This window comes from Perognathus longimembris, chromosome 2 (assembly GCF_023159225.1).
Source record: "Perognathus longimembris pacificus isolate PPM17 chromosome 2, ASM2315922v1, whole genome shotgun sequence".
NCBI classification, from domain to species: domain Eukaryota; kingdom Metazoa; phylum Chordata; class Mammalia; order Rodentia; family Heteromyidae; genus Perognathus; species Perognathus longimembris.
Genome location: NC_063162.1, coordinates 45,409,260 through 45,427,372, shown reverse-complemented (window position 1 = coordinate 45,427,372; position 18,113 = coordinate 45,409,260). Strand labels below are relative to the sequence as shown.

Sequence of the window (18,113 nt, the reverse complement as noted above, 5' to 3'; positions counted from 1 at the left end):
AAAACAACTTTGTAGTTGTCACCAAAGGGAGTTTGGACAACTACTCTATTTAGAAGGGGGCTCTGCTAAATGAGGAGAAGCTTTTTCTGGCAGTACTGGGGTTTGAACTCCGGACTTTGCTCTTGCTGGCTAGGCACTCTACCACTTGAGCCATGCCTCTAGCCTTTTTTATTTTAGTTAAAAGTAAAAAAGATAGGGTCATGCATTTTTGCAAGTCCTAGGGCTAGCCAGGACTTCAGTCCTCCTATTTATACTTCCCACTTATCTGGAATAACTAGTGTGCACCACCATGCCCTGCTTATTAGCTGAAATGAGACCTCACTAACTTTTTGCCTGGGCTGGATACAGTGGAAACAGCAAAAGGAGCAAGGGAGGGGTGAAGTGTTCCTTGCTTTGAGAGAAGTCTAGCCGGTTGGCAAACAATTTGTATCTATGTGTCAGGAATGGTACAAACACTAGAGGGGTCTGATTGGGCAGATACTCACCCCCTAGAAAACAGTTGCTATTTTTAATTTTTATTTTTTTGTCGGTCATGGGCCTTGAACTCAGGGCCGGGGTGCTGTCCCTGAGCTCTTTTGCTCAAGGCTGGTGCTCTACCACTTGAGCCACAGCTCCACTTCAGCTTTTTGGTGATTAATTGGAGATAAGAATCTCACAGACATTTTTGCCCAGGTTGGCTTTGAACTAAGATTCTCAGATCTCAGCTTCCTGAGTAGCTACACTATCAGTGTGAGCCTCCAGCACCCAGCAAGATGAAGTCTGCTTAACTTTACATTAAATCTGCTTAGTGAATAAAGTAATGACCAAATGCTGTTTATACATACACTATTTGTGTGTATGAAGTCCCTGCTAACTAGATATTATTATTTACCTCCATTTTGTAGCCAAGCAAGCAGAAGCTTCAAGATGGGAAGTGGTAAGAGGAAAGGATCCTCTGGCCCCTTAGTCACAGTACATACTGCTGCATACTGCTGCTCATGTTGGCGAAGATCCTCTAGATGGCAAGCACTGGGGGACTTCAAGGGACTTTGGTCCCAACCCTCCAGCCAGCGAGTCTGGCCTCAGAGGTTATCTCCCAGGTCAGGTGATCTGTCGGTCAGTTGGTCTAGGGTAGGGGAAGCGAAAAGGTGTCATTTCTCACATGGAAAAACGGACACTCCTGGGTTTTCCTGCAGGAAACAGACCTGGATGAACCTATGTCCTTACAAAGGGAAAGATGATTGTTAGACCACATCTTGAAGAGGCCACAGAGACTCAGCTTTTTCCCCAGTGCCAGAGCTTGGGAAAGTCTGGAGATGGATGAGCTTTGTCAGTCGGTCCAGTGGTTTCATCTGGTGCGAGAGAAATTCCAGATGCCTGGGCAACTCGGGGCCAATACACATCAGAAACGAGCTCTGTCTGCAGCAGCCAGCTCAGGGAGGGCAAGACTTGGAGAGCTTAGAAAACACAGGAACATTTCCATTCCTCTCTTCTACAGGGAAGCACCAGGCGCTAAAAATGTGGGTTGGGGTGACAAGCAACCTACTCCCCTTCACCTGCTGGCTGCTTCCTCTGCAATGTTTGTGACCTCCTGCAAGGGACTTTGTTCCTCCTGAACTTCTGTTTTTCTCCCCTCTGAAGTGGAGATGCTGATAAAGCCAATGCAAGGATTATCTGAATACTTGGTAAATTCCTCATCAACACACTCTGTGTGTGTGTATGTGTGTGTGCGTGTGCACGCCCGTGTGTGCTGGTACTCAGGATTTTGTGTTCTCATTTACCTTTTCCACTCAAACTAGCACTCTACCCCTTGAGTCATAGCTTTACATCTTGCTTTTTGGTGGTTCATTGATGATAAGAGTATCATAGATGTTACTGTCCTGTCTGGTTTTGAACCACCATCCTCAGCTCTCAGCCTGTTGAGTAATTAGGATTACAAGGGTGAGTCACCCAGACCTGTTTGCCTCTCATTCTTGTGCCAAAGGCTCCAGTAACTAAGAGCTAGGTTTGTTTGATTCACATATGCAAATGAGCAAGGTGCCCTGGATCCTCTGTCTCTGGGGAAGGATCCCCAACTCTCAGCCAGTAAGCCTCTAGGCTAGGGCAGATGGACAACCACCGGGAACACCCTTAATAATACCTATATGTACAATCCTTTATAATGTCACCAGTTTCAGAACATGCAAAGCATTTTTTACATTCATTTCATCTGCCAAGGAAGGGTATCTCCAGCTCATTTTACAAAAAAGGAAAATGAATTTAGAGATGGGGTAGGAGCTATAACTAGAACTCTGGCCTACCCAGCTTCCTGAAAACCTTTGGAAAGTAATCCCTGGGGTGCTTAAGTATGCAAATTTCCACACCCTTTCTCCAAATTCAAATTCTCAAAGTCTGGCTGGGACGCAGAAATCCAGTTTAACGCCCCTGGAGATGCATCTTCTCTGTCAGAGACACAGAGTGGAAACACAGAGCCAGCCAGGATGAATTCAGTGAGATTTCTTTGACCTCAACTCTACATTTGGTGGGATAGCAGAATAAACTACAATAAACTGTTTGCTCCTGGGGAGCAAACAGATGGCTGGTGTGCAAGCCCTGGGCAACTTCAAGTGGATGAGACCCCTTCCAGCTGTGCGGGACAGCCCACCTCTGGGAGGACACGGCGGCTTTGCAGTCCTAGCACAGCCTGCTGGGCCTCCTTCCATCTTCTAGCACCTGCTCAGGTCTGAGCCTGTGGCTCTTTGGAGCTGCGGGCATCTTGTAAAAGAGCCGAAGTGGATAGAACACTATGTGCCCAGCACATAGTAGGTGTTTGGTAAATGTTAGGGAGCTGTTAATGTGCTTGTCAAGCTTGCCAAGGGCAAGGACAGGGGTGGGGGTGGGGAGCCTCCAAGAAGAAAGCCCAGCAGCAAGGAGGAAAACAAGGGCCAGACACTTAGGGAAGAAATTTACATTTCTTTAAAGGTAATTCTAGTCCCGATCTTCCCTGTTGAGGCTGGCTAGGCAAAGAACTTTCATACCTGTGGAATGTGCCACCAGCCTGCTCACCCTGTTTTTCATAGCAGAAAAATATACTAACATTATAATAATGTTTTAACAGTGATCCTTAGTAGTATTTCAAGACTCCCACCCATGAGACACATTTTCAACCAATTTCATTATTAAGAACCTTCTCCTAACTCCTTTATCCCTGTGATTTCAAGCATCTTACCCTTAATTCTGATAAGAACAACTTATACATTATGATTTTTTCTACCCTTAACAGCATCCCTATTTACATGACATTTCTCTACACCCCTGATTATATTGAGCAAGAAATATATCTAATAAAAGTTACTTTTATATAATCAAGGTTTCATTCCTTCCTCTGCTGTTAGAAAGGTGCAGGGACCAGTGATATGGAATGAATGGGCCCGAGCTAAAAACTCTGGTCTTCCGTGGCCCTGACAGGATTGCATGACCCGGGCAGCATCTTTTCTTCTGAATCACTGAGGTGACTTGAGTCCAGGTTAGTTACACTCAGAGCTCCAGTTTAGGCAGACCAGACGGCCCCCTTTCCCAAGACTGGAACCCTTCCTCCTAGTCCTGCCCACCCTGTTCCCCAAGGGAGCACTTCCATATTTGAAGCTGGCAGTCATCCCTGAGGCCTTCACCTTAGTTCTTGCAAGTCAGTACCACCGAGGCTAGTCCTCCAGACAAGCCCAGTGAGACTTCTGAGAACTCTCTCTCCCTCTCTCTCTCTCTCTCTCTCTCTCTCTCTCTCTCTCTCTCTCTCTCTCTCTCTCTCTCTCCAGCTTCTTGAGCCAGACATACATTAATGGAGCCAGAAAGAGAGGAGGGGGCAAGGGCCTTCAGGTATTTGTGGTACTGAGTGTAATACTGAGAGATTCCTGAATACAGGCAAGTGCACCCACCCTGAGCTTCCACTTCCAGCCCACGGAAACTGCAATTTTGAGCGGAGAGTTTGCAGAGGATAGGCCTGCTCTGTCTCAGCAATAAGATTGTCCTAGCTAGAGGACCAGGCTGTCCGAGCCGCCCAGACCGGCAAACCCGGAGCCCAGATTTACCCTGGATCCACCCCCCCCCCCCTTCCTTCCCCTCCCCGTTTTGAAGGTCTTTTTTCCTTTAGACACAGATCTCAACCTCCTCCCAGCAGGGGCTCCCGGGAAACTCTCCCCCTCCCATCCTGGGGCGGCGGGGGGGGGGGGGTTGTTATAGGTTCTTAAAGTTTTCGTAGGAGACTGGATAGAGGAGGCGGGGCAAAGGCGGCCCAGCATATAAGGGGTGGAGACGACAGCTTTCAGCTCCAGGCACCCCACCATGCGCGCCCCTCACCTGCCCTACCTCCTCCGGAACGCCTGGTGTTTCCTGATACTGGCCCGAACCACCACGGTGGCCACGGTCCCTCTACGGGCGCGTGGACAACCCTCGTCGCCGTCCCCTCTCGCGTACATGCTGAGCCTCTATCGCGACCCGCTGCCCCGGGCAGACATCATCCGCAGCCTGCAGGCGCAAGGTGAGCTGCGCGCCCCTCCGATACCTAGGGGTCCCCTCGGGACACCGCCCGACTCGGCACCCTAGCAGTGTGCGGAGAGCTGCGGCTGGGGGCCGAGGGCGCCGCGATACTGGGCGTACCGGGTCCAGGACTCGAAGGGCACATCCAGCGTCTGCCTCTGCTGGTGTTTACGCGCCGGCAGGCCTGGGGCGCTGGGCTGGTGGCTGAGTGGGAGGGGACTCGAGCATCCAGGTTAAGTCTCCGACTGAGACCACTAACTCCCAGATCCTGATCTGGGGTGCTTAGAGCGCAGTATAGTAAGGGATGGGGATGGGAGGAGTCTGCTCGCCTTGCTTCTCAACTCAGAGGTCCTGGCGTCACGCACCTGGGAGCGCTCATTTGCGCTGGAGGTGGTGGAGAGAGGGTTGATGAAGAACGCACAGAAAAACGCTCACTAAGGGCCTGGTTTAGAATAATAAAAGGACATTCTTGCTGATCATCTTGTTGAATTTCCTTTTTCCTTTTGCCGAGTTTGAGGGTGAATTGGTCCCCGAGTCTGGCGTTACTAAGGAGAGTCTCTGGAGAAGGAGGCCATCAGGGATTAAGCTCACAGATCAGAGATTAGGGATGGAGTGTCCCGAGGTCAGTTGAGACCACCTTGGGTCCTCGAGCCCGGGCAGGGGTGCTGTCAGGAGTTCCGGGTGGCCCTGTGTTAGGAGCTTAGTTTGGGATCGGGAGTGTGTGGGCTCGGGATGGCACTGACCCGAGCGTATCTGCGGGACAAGCGAAGTCGCCGCACATTCTGGGCATCTGCATCGGTGGCCTAGAAGCGTAGGTAGATGCCAAAGGGAACGGCCATTGACCCGGGACCCCCTTCCATGCTGCAAATCCACAACTCAACACCAGGGCCGTTCTGCCGTCCCACACCTTCCTCGGCCGGCGGGGGCCAGACGGCCCACCACGGGACTGGGGCGCAATCCACATCCGCCAATCTGATCTGTCCGCCGCCTGCCCGCCCTCGTGGCCTGGGGGCGGGGCTCCAAGCTTCCCTGCCAGAGGTGTCTGGGGTGAGACCGCCACTGACCCTCTCCGGAAGGGTCATCTGGGGACCAGCCAGACTAAGGACACCCTAGAGGGCGAAGCAATAGACAATTTGCTGGACCGCTGCTCGGCCTCTCCGCCAAAAGACCAGAACGCACCACCGGTGGGAGGTGGGGAAGGAGGGCGGGCACATCATTCCAGTTCAGTTTTTATGGAACGCTCTTGAATGGTTTGTTTCTATTTTTTCTTTCTTTAATTTTTTTTAATTGTTAGTATACAGAGGGGTTACAGTTACATAAGTCAGGCAAAGAATACATTTCTTTTTGGACAATGGGAAAGACTGTAGCACGGTGGGCTCATTGGTCTGGTTTCTCTTTTGTAGATGAAAGCACTGCTCTCTTTTGGCTGACATGAGTGTGCAAACTTGCACACCAAAGCTTATTACCATTTAACATTTTTGGCAAGTAATGGGGTCGAACCCATAGCTTCAGGCAAGTGCTCTCATCACTTGAGCCAAGCCACCAGCACTGTTTTGTTGTTGTTTTGTTTTGTATTTTGTTTCTGCAACCAGGTCTTATTACCTTTGCTCTGGTTTCTCCTCCTGCCTCCTCCTCTTGAGTAGCTGGGATGACTGGCATGTGCCACCATGCCCAGCTCATTTGAACCATTTTTAAGTTGTGAGCAGTCAGAACATCCATGGTGAAGAAGGGGTATCCCAAGCTGGCTCCTTTCCTTCTGAGGCATATTTAGCAGCTGCACCTCCATAGCATAAAGAGCAAGTTGGGGTGCCTGAGCAAATAGGGTTTGCCTGTGTGTGCATCACTGTCTACCCTTCTTCATCCTAGCCCTTCAGTTTCCTTATCTGATTTAAGAAGGCAGTGCTTGCAAAGCCCTTGGCAGGGGAAGGTAGCAAACGGTTATAACCTTTACAATCTATCATCATCTTTTCTGAGACCCTGGGCTAGGAGGGGAAGCCAAGGACCCACACTCCAACCACTTCCCTTCTTTAGATTTGGAAGTGGGTCAAGATAGGACAACCCTGGGCTGTGTGCAGCCAAGACTGCATGGATGGATGGGGTTCAGAGTGTCGTGATCCCTTCATGCACCCCAAATCATATGTGTTGTACTATTTGGTGATTTTTTTTTTTCTGGAAGGATATTCTGACCTTGTATCTGGCCTTGGAAGTTGCTAATCTTTTGGCAGTTACGAAGTTCTAAAATAGTTCAGAGTCCATTGGGGAGACCCTGTCAGCACTGTGTCCAAGAACCCTTGGACAAGGGCTGGGTTGGGAGCAAGCTTGTGGAAGAGTCACAGACTAACTCCAGGGGCAAGAGCAGTTTCTTCTCCCCATACACACTTCCCTTCTGGGTGACCTTCACTTTAAAGTGGGGATTTAGGTATTACAATTAGGAGGTTGAAGACAGCTAACACTCACGGATCTTTTGGTAGTTGTGCTGGGCAAGAAATTTTATATATGTTATCTCAGTTAACCTTAACATCCCCAGAAGTGGTCATTCTTATCTTATGAAGAGGGGAACTGAGGCTCCGAGAAGAAAAGTAGCTGACATCAATGTCAGACAGCAAGTGGCAGAATCCAAACCATTATAGGGAGACCCTGGGGCTCCTGCTCTTAATCTTTAATCTCAGTACCTTTCTCTAAAAAGCCATTTGCAAATGCTTGATATAAATCATTTTCAAAACACAGGCCTGCTGGCATAGGAATTGCTATGGGGTACCACCTAAGTCCCAGTCAAGTGAGGCATAGGAATGCAACTAGGGACATCCTCCCCACACCTCTGGGGAGAGTTGCTAGTCAGGGCCGGTTATTGCCTCCTGCAGGTGCTAATGAGGAGGGAAGTGGAAATGAAAGGGCAGCTGGAGATGAGCTGGAGGCTGAAGCTGAGAACCGGCCTTCTATAATATAGACAGGCAAGTTTTCCCAGAGAAATCCACATTCAAAGACCTGGGACAATTTTTTTTTAAGAAAAAAGTGTTCTGTGGTTTGCGCAGCCTGCACCTAACAGTGATGATCTGCTCACAAACAGTTTACAAACTCATTGTTTTTGTTTGTAATAAAAAACCTTGTTTTTTAGCAAGAAATTATCAAACCTCTTATTTCTTTAAGACCTTGTAACAATGCAGAGATGAACACTGTGTTATTACTCTTGTTGCAAAGACAAGGAAACTAACTTGAAAAAATGTTAAAGATCACTTTTTAAAAACCCAGCTGTACCACACTTTTATAATAACAATAGAGAAAAAAAATCACCTTTTTTTTTCTTATTTCCAGTACTGGGGCTTGAACTCAGGACCTCAAGCTCTCACTGAGTTTTTCTTGCTCAAGGCTAATGCTCTATTATTACTTGAACCACACTGTGATCCTCAGATTTCAGCCTCTTTTTTTTTTTTTTGGCCAGTCCTGGGGCTTGAACTCAGGGCCTGAGCACTGTTCCTGGCTTCTTTTTGCTCAAGGCTAGTACTCTACCACTTGAGCCACAGTACCACTTCTGGCTTTTTCTTTATATGTGGTGCTGAGGAATGGAGCCCAGGGCTTCATGCATGCTAGGCAAGCACATTACTACTAGGTCACATTCCCAGCCCAGATCTCAGCCTCTTTAGTAACTAGGATTACTGGCATGAGTCACTGGAGCCTAGATAAAATATCATTTTGTTGTTGTTGTTGTTATTCCGAGTCCGGTGTTTGAACTCAGGCATTGTCCCTGAGCTTTTATGCTCAAAGCTAGCTAGTGTGCTACCACTTAAGCTACAGCTCTACTTTGGGCTTTTTGCTGGTTACTTGGAGTTTATAAAAGTCTCCTGGGTTTTCTGCCTGATGGTTTCAAACTGTGATCCTCGGATCTCAGCCTCCTCAGTATCTTAAGTTTACAGGCATGAGCCACCAGCATCTGCCTAAAAGATCACTTTTTTAAACAGCCTGAAAAATCTACAAATACGTGCCTGTTTCAGACATCAAAATCAATCAATTGCTAAAATATACAGAATACGCTATCCTACTCCATCTCACCTAGTTTGACTTGGCTGTCTTGACTGGGTGAGACAGGGCTATGTGTGAATGTATGATTGCTGTGTGTCTGCCCCAGGAGCACTGGCAGGTGAGGTTGAGGAAAAGATAGGAAGACCAGACGGGAAAGACTGGGTGGCAGGCTGAGGTGCCTATAAAATCATGCCTAGAATGACTTTAGAAACCTACTTGCAAGGCTGCTAAAAATGGAGGTTTTTCTCCCCCTCATTAGATAGGAACAAATGGGGAGGGGATGGCTAGCTGTTGGGGGTCTCATGATACAACTAACTCATTGTGTGAGTGGGGCAGGCCACCCTATTCAGTGAGAAAACAGCTAGAGGAGGTGGCTTGCTCCAGGCTCACAGGACTTGGGGAAGCCTGGGACTTGGGTTATAAGGCTCTGAGCTCAGTCTTAGACCTTGAGAAACATAAGGGAAGGGAGAACTCATTTACTGTTCTTTGACTGAGGAAGGGTTCTTAAAGAGAGGCTGGGGTGTTTCTTGTGTACACTCATGCAAATCTAGGTTTACTGGTGGCTCTTGTTATCTTTCAAGATGGATGCTTGGAGCAGCCTCCATTTCCCCCATCCTTAAAGTGGACTCTAGGCTGGGCACTGGTGGCTCACACCTATAATCCTAGCTACTCAGGATGCTGAGATCTGAGGATTGCAGTTCAAAGCCAGCCCAGGTAGGAAAGACAGTAAGACTCTTATCTCCAATTAAGCACCAGAAAACTGGAATTGCCACTGTGGCTCAAGTGGTAGGGCACTAGCCTTAAGCTGAAGAGCTCAGGGACAGCACTCAGGCCCAGAGTTCAAGCCCCACAACTAATGGGGGGGGAAAAAGAAGAAAAATTCTAATGTTAGTAGCTAGAAGAGGTAGGGCAAACATGAGAGGTGGCTGACAAAACAGTAAGGACTAAGCCAGGCACTGATGGCTCATGGCTGTAATCCTAGCTGCTGAAGAGGCTGAGATCTGAGGATCCTGTTTCAAAGCCAGTCTAGGCAGGAAAGCCGGTGAGACTTTTTTCTCCAATTAACCCTCAGAAAACTAGAAGTGGAGCTATGGCTCAAAGTGGTAAAGCACTAGCCTTGAGTGAAAAAGCTCAAGGACAGTGCCCTAATTTCAAGCCCCACAACCGATACTCTCCACCCCCCAAAAAGGTAAGGACTGATCTATGAGCCGTGGTCGTTTGTGGCATGATCAGGTTGGGGGAGCTCCTCTCACCTGTTTCCTTCCTGGTTTTTCTCTCCCTTTAGATGTGGAGGTAGATGGGCAGAACTGGACTTTCACTTTTGATTTCTCCTTCCTGAGCCAAGAGGAGGACCTGGCATGGGCTGAGCTCCGACTGCAGCTGCCCAACGCCGTAGATCTCCCTGATGAGGGTCAGCTCACAGTCAAGATCTTCCACCAGCCAAAGCTGGATGCAGAGCAGGACCTGGCTAATTGTCCAGAGCGTTTCCAGATGGAGAGCTTCACTGTCACTCCATCCCACGTCACTTTTTCCTCAGGCAGCATGGTCCTGGAGGTGACCAGGCCACTCTCTAAATGGCTGAAGGACCCCAGGGCACTGGAGGAACAGATGTCCAGTGTGAGTAGAGAGTGCTGGCAGCAGACACCCACCCCACCTGTCACCAACACCAATGTGCTCCTTATGCTCTACTCCAACCTGTCACGGGAGCAAAAACGGCTGGGTGGTGCCACCTTGCTGTGGGAAGCCGAGAGCTCCTGGCGGGCTCAGGAAGGTCAGCTGTCCCGGGAAAGAAGCTGGCGGAGCAAGAGGCATCGCCGACACCCACTGCCAGATAGAAGCCAACTGTGTCGGAAGGTCAAGTTCCAGGTGGACTTCAACCTGATTGGTTGGGGCTCCTGGATTATCTACCCCAAGCAGTACAATGCATATCGCTGTGAGGGCGAGTGTCCTAACCCTGTGGGGGAGGAGTTTCACCCCACCAACCACGCATACATCCAGGTACGATGCCTGTGCTTGGGGTGAGTGCTGGACAGGGAGACACTGCTCCAGCTTTGATATCATCTCTCACTGTTTAGTCCCTCAACAGTTACTTGAGCTCCTCCAATGTGCCAGATCCTGCACGAAGTCCTGGGAGGAAACATGTTTCATCACAGCGCGGAATCTGGTCCCGTGGGTGGCTTTGTGTGCACTGCTTCCTTAGTGGGTTGTGGATAGCAGGGAAGGCCTCAGCTACTGTCCAGTCCTATCATTCTAGGAAAGGAAGTTTAGAATATGGCTGGAGATGCCTCATTAGCAACTTATTTTTTGCCAGTCCTGGGGCTTGAACTCAGGGCCTGAGCACTGTCCCTGGCTTCTTTTTGCTCAAGGCTAGCACTCTACCACTTGAACCACAGCCCCACTTCCAGCCTTTTCTATATATGTGGTGCTGAGTAATCAAACCCAGGGCTTCATGTATATGAGGCAAGCACTTTACCACTAGGCTATATTCCCAGCCCCCTCCTTAGCAACTTGAATATTCGATTGCTGCTTCTCTTGAGTCTCTGTTTCCTCACCTGTAGATTGAGGAGGCCCATGCCATATTTGGTAGGGGTTCTGTAGAGCATCTTGAGTAGCTAGGATGACAGACATGAGTCACTGGTGCCCGGCATGTTAACTTTTTTTTTAGGGCTCTTGGAAACAGAATTCAGGGCTTTGTGTAAGCTGAACAAGTGCTCTTACTACTGAGCTGCACTAATCCCACTTTGTGTGTGTGTGTGTGTGTGTGTGTGTGTGTGTGTGTGTGTGTGTGTGTGTGTGCCAGTCCTGGGGCTTGAATTCACGGCCTGGGCTCTGTCCCCGAGCCTCTCTGTGCACATGGCTAGCACTCTACCACTTGAGCCACAGCACTACACCCAGTTTTTTCTGTTGATATGGTGCTGAGGAATCGAACCCAGGGCTTCATGCATGCGAGGCAAGCACTTTACCACAAAGCCACATTCCCAGCCCCTCCACTTGTAACTTTTAGAATCTCTCAGCTCAGAAACAGAACAAAGCTAAAGCTTGAGATGTTAATAATTGATGACATATTGACATCCTGATCCTTTTGTGAAGTTTTTCCTACTTGCCCCAGGAACTGGTTATCACTCTAACTCTTTCACTCTTTAGCCAGAAATAACAACATTCTGTTCTGCCCCTGGGGGTGTGACCTGACCTTCCTCTCCTCCTCTCTTTCAGAGTCTGCTGAAACGCTACCAGCCCCACCGGGTCCCTTCCACCTGCTGTGCCCCAGTGAAGACTAAGCCGCTAAGCATGCTGTATGTGGACAATGGCAGAGTGCTTCTGGAGCACCATGAGGACATGATCGTGGAAGAGTGTGGCTGCCTCTGACAGGCTCTAGGAAGGCCGAGCTGGCCTGTACTTCAGAAGGATAGGAAGCTCCCGGAAGTCATGAAAGCATCTATCCAGGGAGGAGAAACGGGAGAAGCAGCTGTGTTCCTCAGACCGGAAGAGGAAGGGCTGCCCACTATAAATGCAAGGCTCTGTCCTGTCTGCTGAGCCCAGAGGCCCCTGCCAGGGAAGAGGGGTGAGGAAGCCTGGCAGGGAGCTCACTGAAAAGACAGTGGCCACTAAAAGCTCAAGTGCAAGAACTCTTTCTCCGAGTTTTTAAACTTGTCAACGCTATGAAATTGTGTGCCAAAGTTAGAGGGGGCATATGTGCATTTATTTCATGTATTTTCAAAAGTGGTCTGTGACCCACTGCCCTTCCCCAAAGATTAGTGTCATTTTATGAGATTAAAGCTGGTCATTTGGCTCCCATTGCCTCACACTGGGTTAGGGGAGCCCCATCTTTCTGGCTGGCTAGCAGCAATGTGTTGGTTGTGTTCAGGCTCCCTGGCAGCGCCTCTGCTGAATTACAATCAAACCCTTGTCTAGTTTTGCTAGGCCAGCTGTCGCCTTTGACAAGAGAGGCGGGAACTTGTCCAAGAGGACTGGCCATGTTACACGGTAGAAGCTGGAGCTGTTACTCTGTTGCTAATTCAGTCTGCTTGGCAGATATGACCCACATCTATTAAAGTTGGTGACAATTCACCTCAGTTTCAATGTGTACTGTGAATGAGGCCCTCCGAGGCTCCTGTCCAGCAAAGATGTAGAACTTTACTTGGGTGGCAGGCGGTACAAGAGGGGTAGTCACAGATCAGCCACTGAGATGTGTGTATTCATCTTCATATAAAATCATAGCTGACTGCTGGTTCATGTCTACAATCCTGGTTACTTAGGGGGTTGAGATCTGGAGGATGGTTGTTGGAGGCCAGCCCAGGCAGAAAAACCTGCAAGATGCCAGCTCTAATAAGCAAAAATGATAGACTGAAGGTATGGCCTAAGTGGTAGAACATTAACTATGAGCAAAAAAGCCTAGCAAGAGCACAAGGCTCTGAGGTCAAGCTCTGGTATACACACACACACACACACACACACACACACACACACACACACACATCTCAAAGGTGGCAGATCCTAATGCATTCATGACATGTCTGTCAGTGGGGGTGGGGGTGGGGAGATCAATTTCCTTAGTATATGCAAGGCCCTGAGTTCAATCCTCAGCACCAAGAAGAGGTTTCTGGCAGATGGGCTCCTGGGCCTTATCCCCACTCTCCCACAGATCACTTCAAGGCCTACTAAGCCCAAGTCCGGCTCTTTTCTTTTTGCCCAAACTTTACCAGATCCTTTGGACTCGGTTCCACATGGCAACACAGCAAAAACCACCCAGTACCCTACAGGAAGCTCTACCATGAGTTCCCATACACAAGTCTTCTTACTCTGGACAGAAAGTCCCCAAAGGAAGCCCTTTCGCTCTTAGCAGTACCCTGTATATCACCAAAATGGGGGGTGGGGGCAGTTTCCTTGGTAGGTTGAGTGGGCCATTTTATTGGGAATGCGTTCACAGAAGTTAAGCTCCCATCTTATTTCCCAGGAAGCCCTTCCACTTGTGCTCAGGCCTGAGAAGGGCCCCAGCTGTGTGGGAACTCTGCAAAGCACAGTGGGCACACAGAGGCAGCTTAATCTAGTCAAAGGTAGTAGCCCTGGCCCAGGACAGGCTGAGTTTGGTTTGCTGGAGCCAGGTGTGAACTTGAAAAGCCTCAAGGCCTTGTTTCAGCAACAAAGGCAAGCTGTTTTACTTAGAAAGATGTCTGTCTGGGGCTAAGCACAATTAAGTCACAATGGGATCCTGAATCTGATTTCACTTTTTTTTTTTTTTCTTGCCATTCCTGGGCCTTGGACTCAGGGCGTGAGCACTGTCCTTGGCTTCTTTTTGCTCAAGGCTAGCACTCTGCCACTTGAGTCACAGCACCACTTCTGGCCATTTTCTGTATATGTGGTGCTGGGGAATCGAACCCAGGGCTTCAAGTATACGAGGCAAGCGCTCTTGCCACTAGGCCATATCCCCAGCCCTGATTTCACTTTTGACAACCATAGCCCCAGGCTAGCCTTGTGATTATCAGCTGGTCCAATCCCCTTTCCTAAATGACTCAAGGGATAGCTACACCAAAAAAGAACTTGGTCTCCTTGGTACAGTCCTTAATGGCATCTAGAAGGCTTTGCTCATCTAACTTTGGAGCCAAGTATCTGAACACCCTTCTCTCCCCACCCCCTAATCTTAAACTCTGGGGAGTTAAAAAGTCCCAGCCCAAGGCTTGGGAGTATTTTTACTCAGGGGCCAACATTTTGCGTATGGGAGTGGGGCAGGAAAGAGAAAGGTCAAACTATTTGTGGCTGTGGCCTGTGGGAGTGTTTACAGATAGCTTCTTTGTCTATTGGAGGACACACCTCCTTGCTGGGAAGGCGCTGGCAAAAAGGGGCAAAACTCTGCAGATAGACAGGTGCTAGCTGTGCAGGTCACAGCTGCAGGACACAGGTATCTGGTCAAAAAAAAAAAACAACACCCACTGGAGCTCAGGGAACAGCTTTGCCTCTCAGCAGTGGCTGCCCAGAGGCTTAGCCATCTTAGAGAAAGGATTGCTTGAGAACTATCTTGCCTGAACCTAGGGCTAAACATGTTTTGTTTTGTTTTTTAACTTTTTTAAGGCAAACCTACTGCTTGTGATGCAGTGATAAGTCAGATTTAAGTGGAAAAAACTGGACTCCTGGGCTGGGAATGTGGCTTAGTGGTTGAGTGCTTGCTTAGCATACATGAAACTCTGGGTTCAATCCCTCAGTACCATACAAGCAGAAAAAACTGGAAATGGCACTGTGGCTCAAGTGGTAGAGTGCCAGCCTTAAGAGAGGGAGAGTGCTCAGGCCCTGAGTTCAAGCCCCACGACTGGCAAAACAAAACAAAACTGGACTCCTTACTCCTTGGTTGCCTAGTAAGTGGGTGAGCTAGTAATAGGAGAAAAAGACATTGTACGGGGAGCAGCAGAAACAAAGATAACAGGTGAAGAAATGGATGTAGCCTTATCTCCATATTGAAAACCCACATTGCATTAATAGGATGTCCCATCTTGATAACCCTTAGGCAGAATATAGGATGCTTGACACGCTCTGTTACCTTAGGAAGTCACACTTAAAATGCTTTAGCCTAAGAGGTCTTTCTCTAGCTGCTGGCTGCACACAGGCCCTAAGGCAAAGACCAGCCAAGTGACCTGATGGCTCACACTGAATAGGTCAGACTTCAGTTCTTAAACATAAACTGTTTTTGAACTTCCTGTACCATCACCAAAGCAGCTCCATGATCTTCCTAAGAGCCTAGCAGTTATATCTTAGCCCTGTCTTAGAGAAACCCAAGGCCGAGGTCTAAGAATCCTGCTGGAGACAGCAAATAGTTCCTAAGGAGCACAGCTAGAACTGAAGCAGCACTCCTAGCCTGACATCCCAAACCTCCACTGTCAGAAGGCATTAAATCTAGTTTATCCTGTGGGCCTCTGTTCACTGTGTCCAGCACTAAAAAGGACCGAGTTCTTGTCCTCAAGGTTACTACATAAGACTTGTTTGCTGTGTTAATGCATCTTCCAGGAGTGACAAAGGGTTCCATTGCTTCAGAGCAATATACAAAGCATCCAACTAGCCTTACCTCCCCTACCTGCCACTCTCTAAATAGAAAATGACCCTCAATAGGGGCACATCTGATTTTTTTTGTCCAAGAATGGGATTTGAACTTGGTACTTGATGCTTTTATTCAAAGGCTGGCACTCTACCAACAAAAAATAAACCACTGATCAGGGCTGTAGAGTGACTTAGTGGTAGAGTATGCTTAATATGTGCCCTGAGCTCAATCCCCAGCATCACAAATAAAAAAGACCAAAACCACCAAGTTGATACTCAAGGTCTTTAATTGATTTAACTGTAACAGCAACCGTTGGTGAGAATTTTTTTTCCCCTAATTTTCAAACACCTGCTGGTTTGGAAGAACAGTTAAACAAAAACTAGTCATGGAATCACACCAGGACTGCCTCAAGGTGCCCTCTGCCATCATGAGTGGGAGGGAGGGCTGAGGGGACAACACACGGGGAGAAGGGGAGGATCAAAGGTGCTGGCAGCTCTGCCTTCCCATTTAGTGGCTGAAACTGGTGTACCCAAGAGGAAAGGGCTTCTTATACAAAACATTTATAAAGATGCTTAAAACTGGACCCTGAACCTGAGTGTCCCTGGGATCCTTCAGGTTTAGGGCAGGGGAGGGAGCCTTCCCAGTGAAGAGATGGCTCTGCAGGTGAAGGAAAGGCACTGGCACAAGTATCCCTCCCCCGTTCTCCCAGGTTCCAGTAACAAGTCCTCTTGGCCTGAGCTTGGGTTTGGTTCATTGGGATACAACTGAGGCAAGAATAGATATTGTGCTGGATTCATGGAATTCTCTAAGTCTGAAGTGTCCAGGAATTTTGGCTTTGAGCACCAGGCAAGAGCTCCTTTTGGAAACTTCAACATGGCCAACTGATTATCAAGCTATCAAGTATCATAGCATCTCTCTGCCAGCTTCCCAGCTTAGAAAGGTGGCAGAGTAACAGAGTAACAGTTTAAATAAATACCCTGGGAAATGCATTTCAGTTCAGTAACATGTTCTACTGGGCACTCATGACATACAGTATTTTCTGCCAGGACTGCAGGCAGAAATCAGCAAGCAAAGAGAAACTATAGGCCATCTGAACAGGAATCCAAAAGGCTTCTAATAAGCTTTGCCAAAAGGTATCAACTTCCAGGACCAGCCTAGAGAAAAGTAAAAATTCCAGAGGGTGAAAAAGGTGTCATGAATGGCATGGCCAACTAGATTCATGAGTATGATCAATCATTCTTAGTCTTCTGCTACACATGTCTGTGAGCTTTCCTCAAAGGAACCACCATTACTAGGATGCAGTCTTGGTTAGAAAAGGAAATGCCCCTAGAGCAGAAGTTTTCTAAGGAACACTGACCTGCTTGTATCAAGATCTGATTTCATCTTACAAAAACTGAGAGGTAAAAAGCAGTGAGGCAGCTATGCCCCTTCAAGGTTCAAACAAAAACTGCACCTCCCAGATAGTAAGGGAGGGCAAATGATTGGGTTACGCAGATTAATAAATAGCTGCCCAGGCACATGCAATTTAGAAAGCATGTGGAGAAGGGCAGTTCAGGCTGGTAAAAGGGGAACAGCTCAGCTTTACGAAGCTTGAATCGAAGATTGGGGGAAGGACTGAGAGTCCATTCCTCCCTGGAACATCACGGCCAATTCACTGAGCCCTTTACTCAGTGTCCGTATTGAGTCCAGTGCCTAGATTCAAAGGAGGCACTGCACACACTGGCTGCAGTATGGACTCAGGCAAATGAAACCACAGACTCTGCTGCATTCTGACTGAAGTGTGACTTCAAGCTGTCTAAACTGAGAAGGGAAGGTCTGAGAGTCCCAGAGAGACAATAACCCAAGTAACAAAACAATAAAAAATGACTCCTCCTCTAAATTAGAAAACCAAAATTCATTGGAAGATATTTCAGCATAAACAAGAACTTGCATCCTTAAAATATCTGAATTGCTAAAGACTTGTTTAGGAATGGTGTCTGAAACAACCAGCATTCACTGAGCATGCGCTGCACTGACAAGCTGCCTTAAGTTTCTCTTGAGGATGGAGTACTATTAGTCTTCCATGAAGATTAAGATGGGCCCAGAGGGCTTCCCTGCATGCTGCACGAACCAGAGCAATCTCAGGTGTTCCCTAGTTTATACGTGTGCTTCTTAGATGAGACCTGACACAAGCCCATGAACGCGTGTGCTGCAGAGCTGGAGACAGCAGACAGCGATTCTGGTAAGGACTTGGCTGCCAGACCCGGCTCAATAACCTAACATCTAATTCCTATTTGCTTGACAATTTCTACTCATCAGCTTGAAGGCCCCATTTCTTTTTCATTGTCAACTACTAGCTAAAAGAAAATAAAACGAGCAAATTAGCCTCGGGGACATGAAGTCTGAGACCTCCATATCAGCATCCTTGAGCTGGCTGGCATTTATACACACTTTAACTTTGGGTACTATCATATCTTTGCCATTTCTATATAAAACAGGTAGATTTGAGGAAAATTAACTTTGTATCCTCTCCCAGTTTGGTGGTATACATGTTAAGACAAGGGCTTTTAGTAGCAAGATATATGTATCATTTAGATTCAAC

General features: G+C 48.1%; 1 protein-coding gene across 1 annotated transcript; it reads left to right on the top strand.

Annotated features, from left to right (window-relative positions):
- The first annotated feature begins 9,730 nt into the window (after window positions 1–9,730).
- Nodal (nodal growth differentiation factor) lies at window positions 9,731–12,852 on the top strand. The gene is made up of 2 exons (XM_048335690.1): window positions 9,731–10,506; window positions 11,722–12,852. The coding sequence occupies exons 1-2, from the start codon at window positions 10,000–10,002 to the stop codon at window positions 11,872–11,874; spliced, it is 660 nt and encodes a 219-aa protein (XP_048191647.1). The 5' UTR covers window positions 9,731–9,999; the 3' UTR covers window positions 11,875–12,852.
- The last annotated feature ends 5,261 nt before the right edge of the window (window positions 12,853–18,113 follow it).

Coding starts and splice junctions, on each gene's coding strand:
- Nodal (XM_048335690.1), top strand. CDS start 10,000: ATGGAGAGCTTCACTGTCACTCCATCCCACGTCACTTTTTCCTCAGGC. Junction 10,507..11,721: donor CCAACCACGCATACATCCAG/GTACGATGCCTG, acceptor CCTCTCTTTCAG/AGTCTGCTGAAACGCTACCA.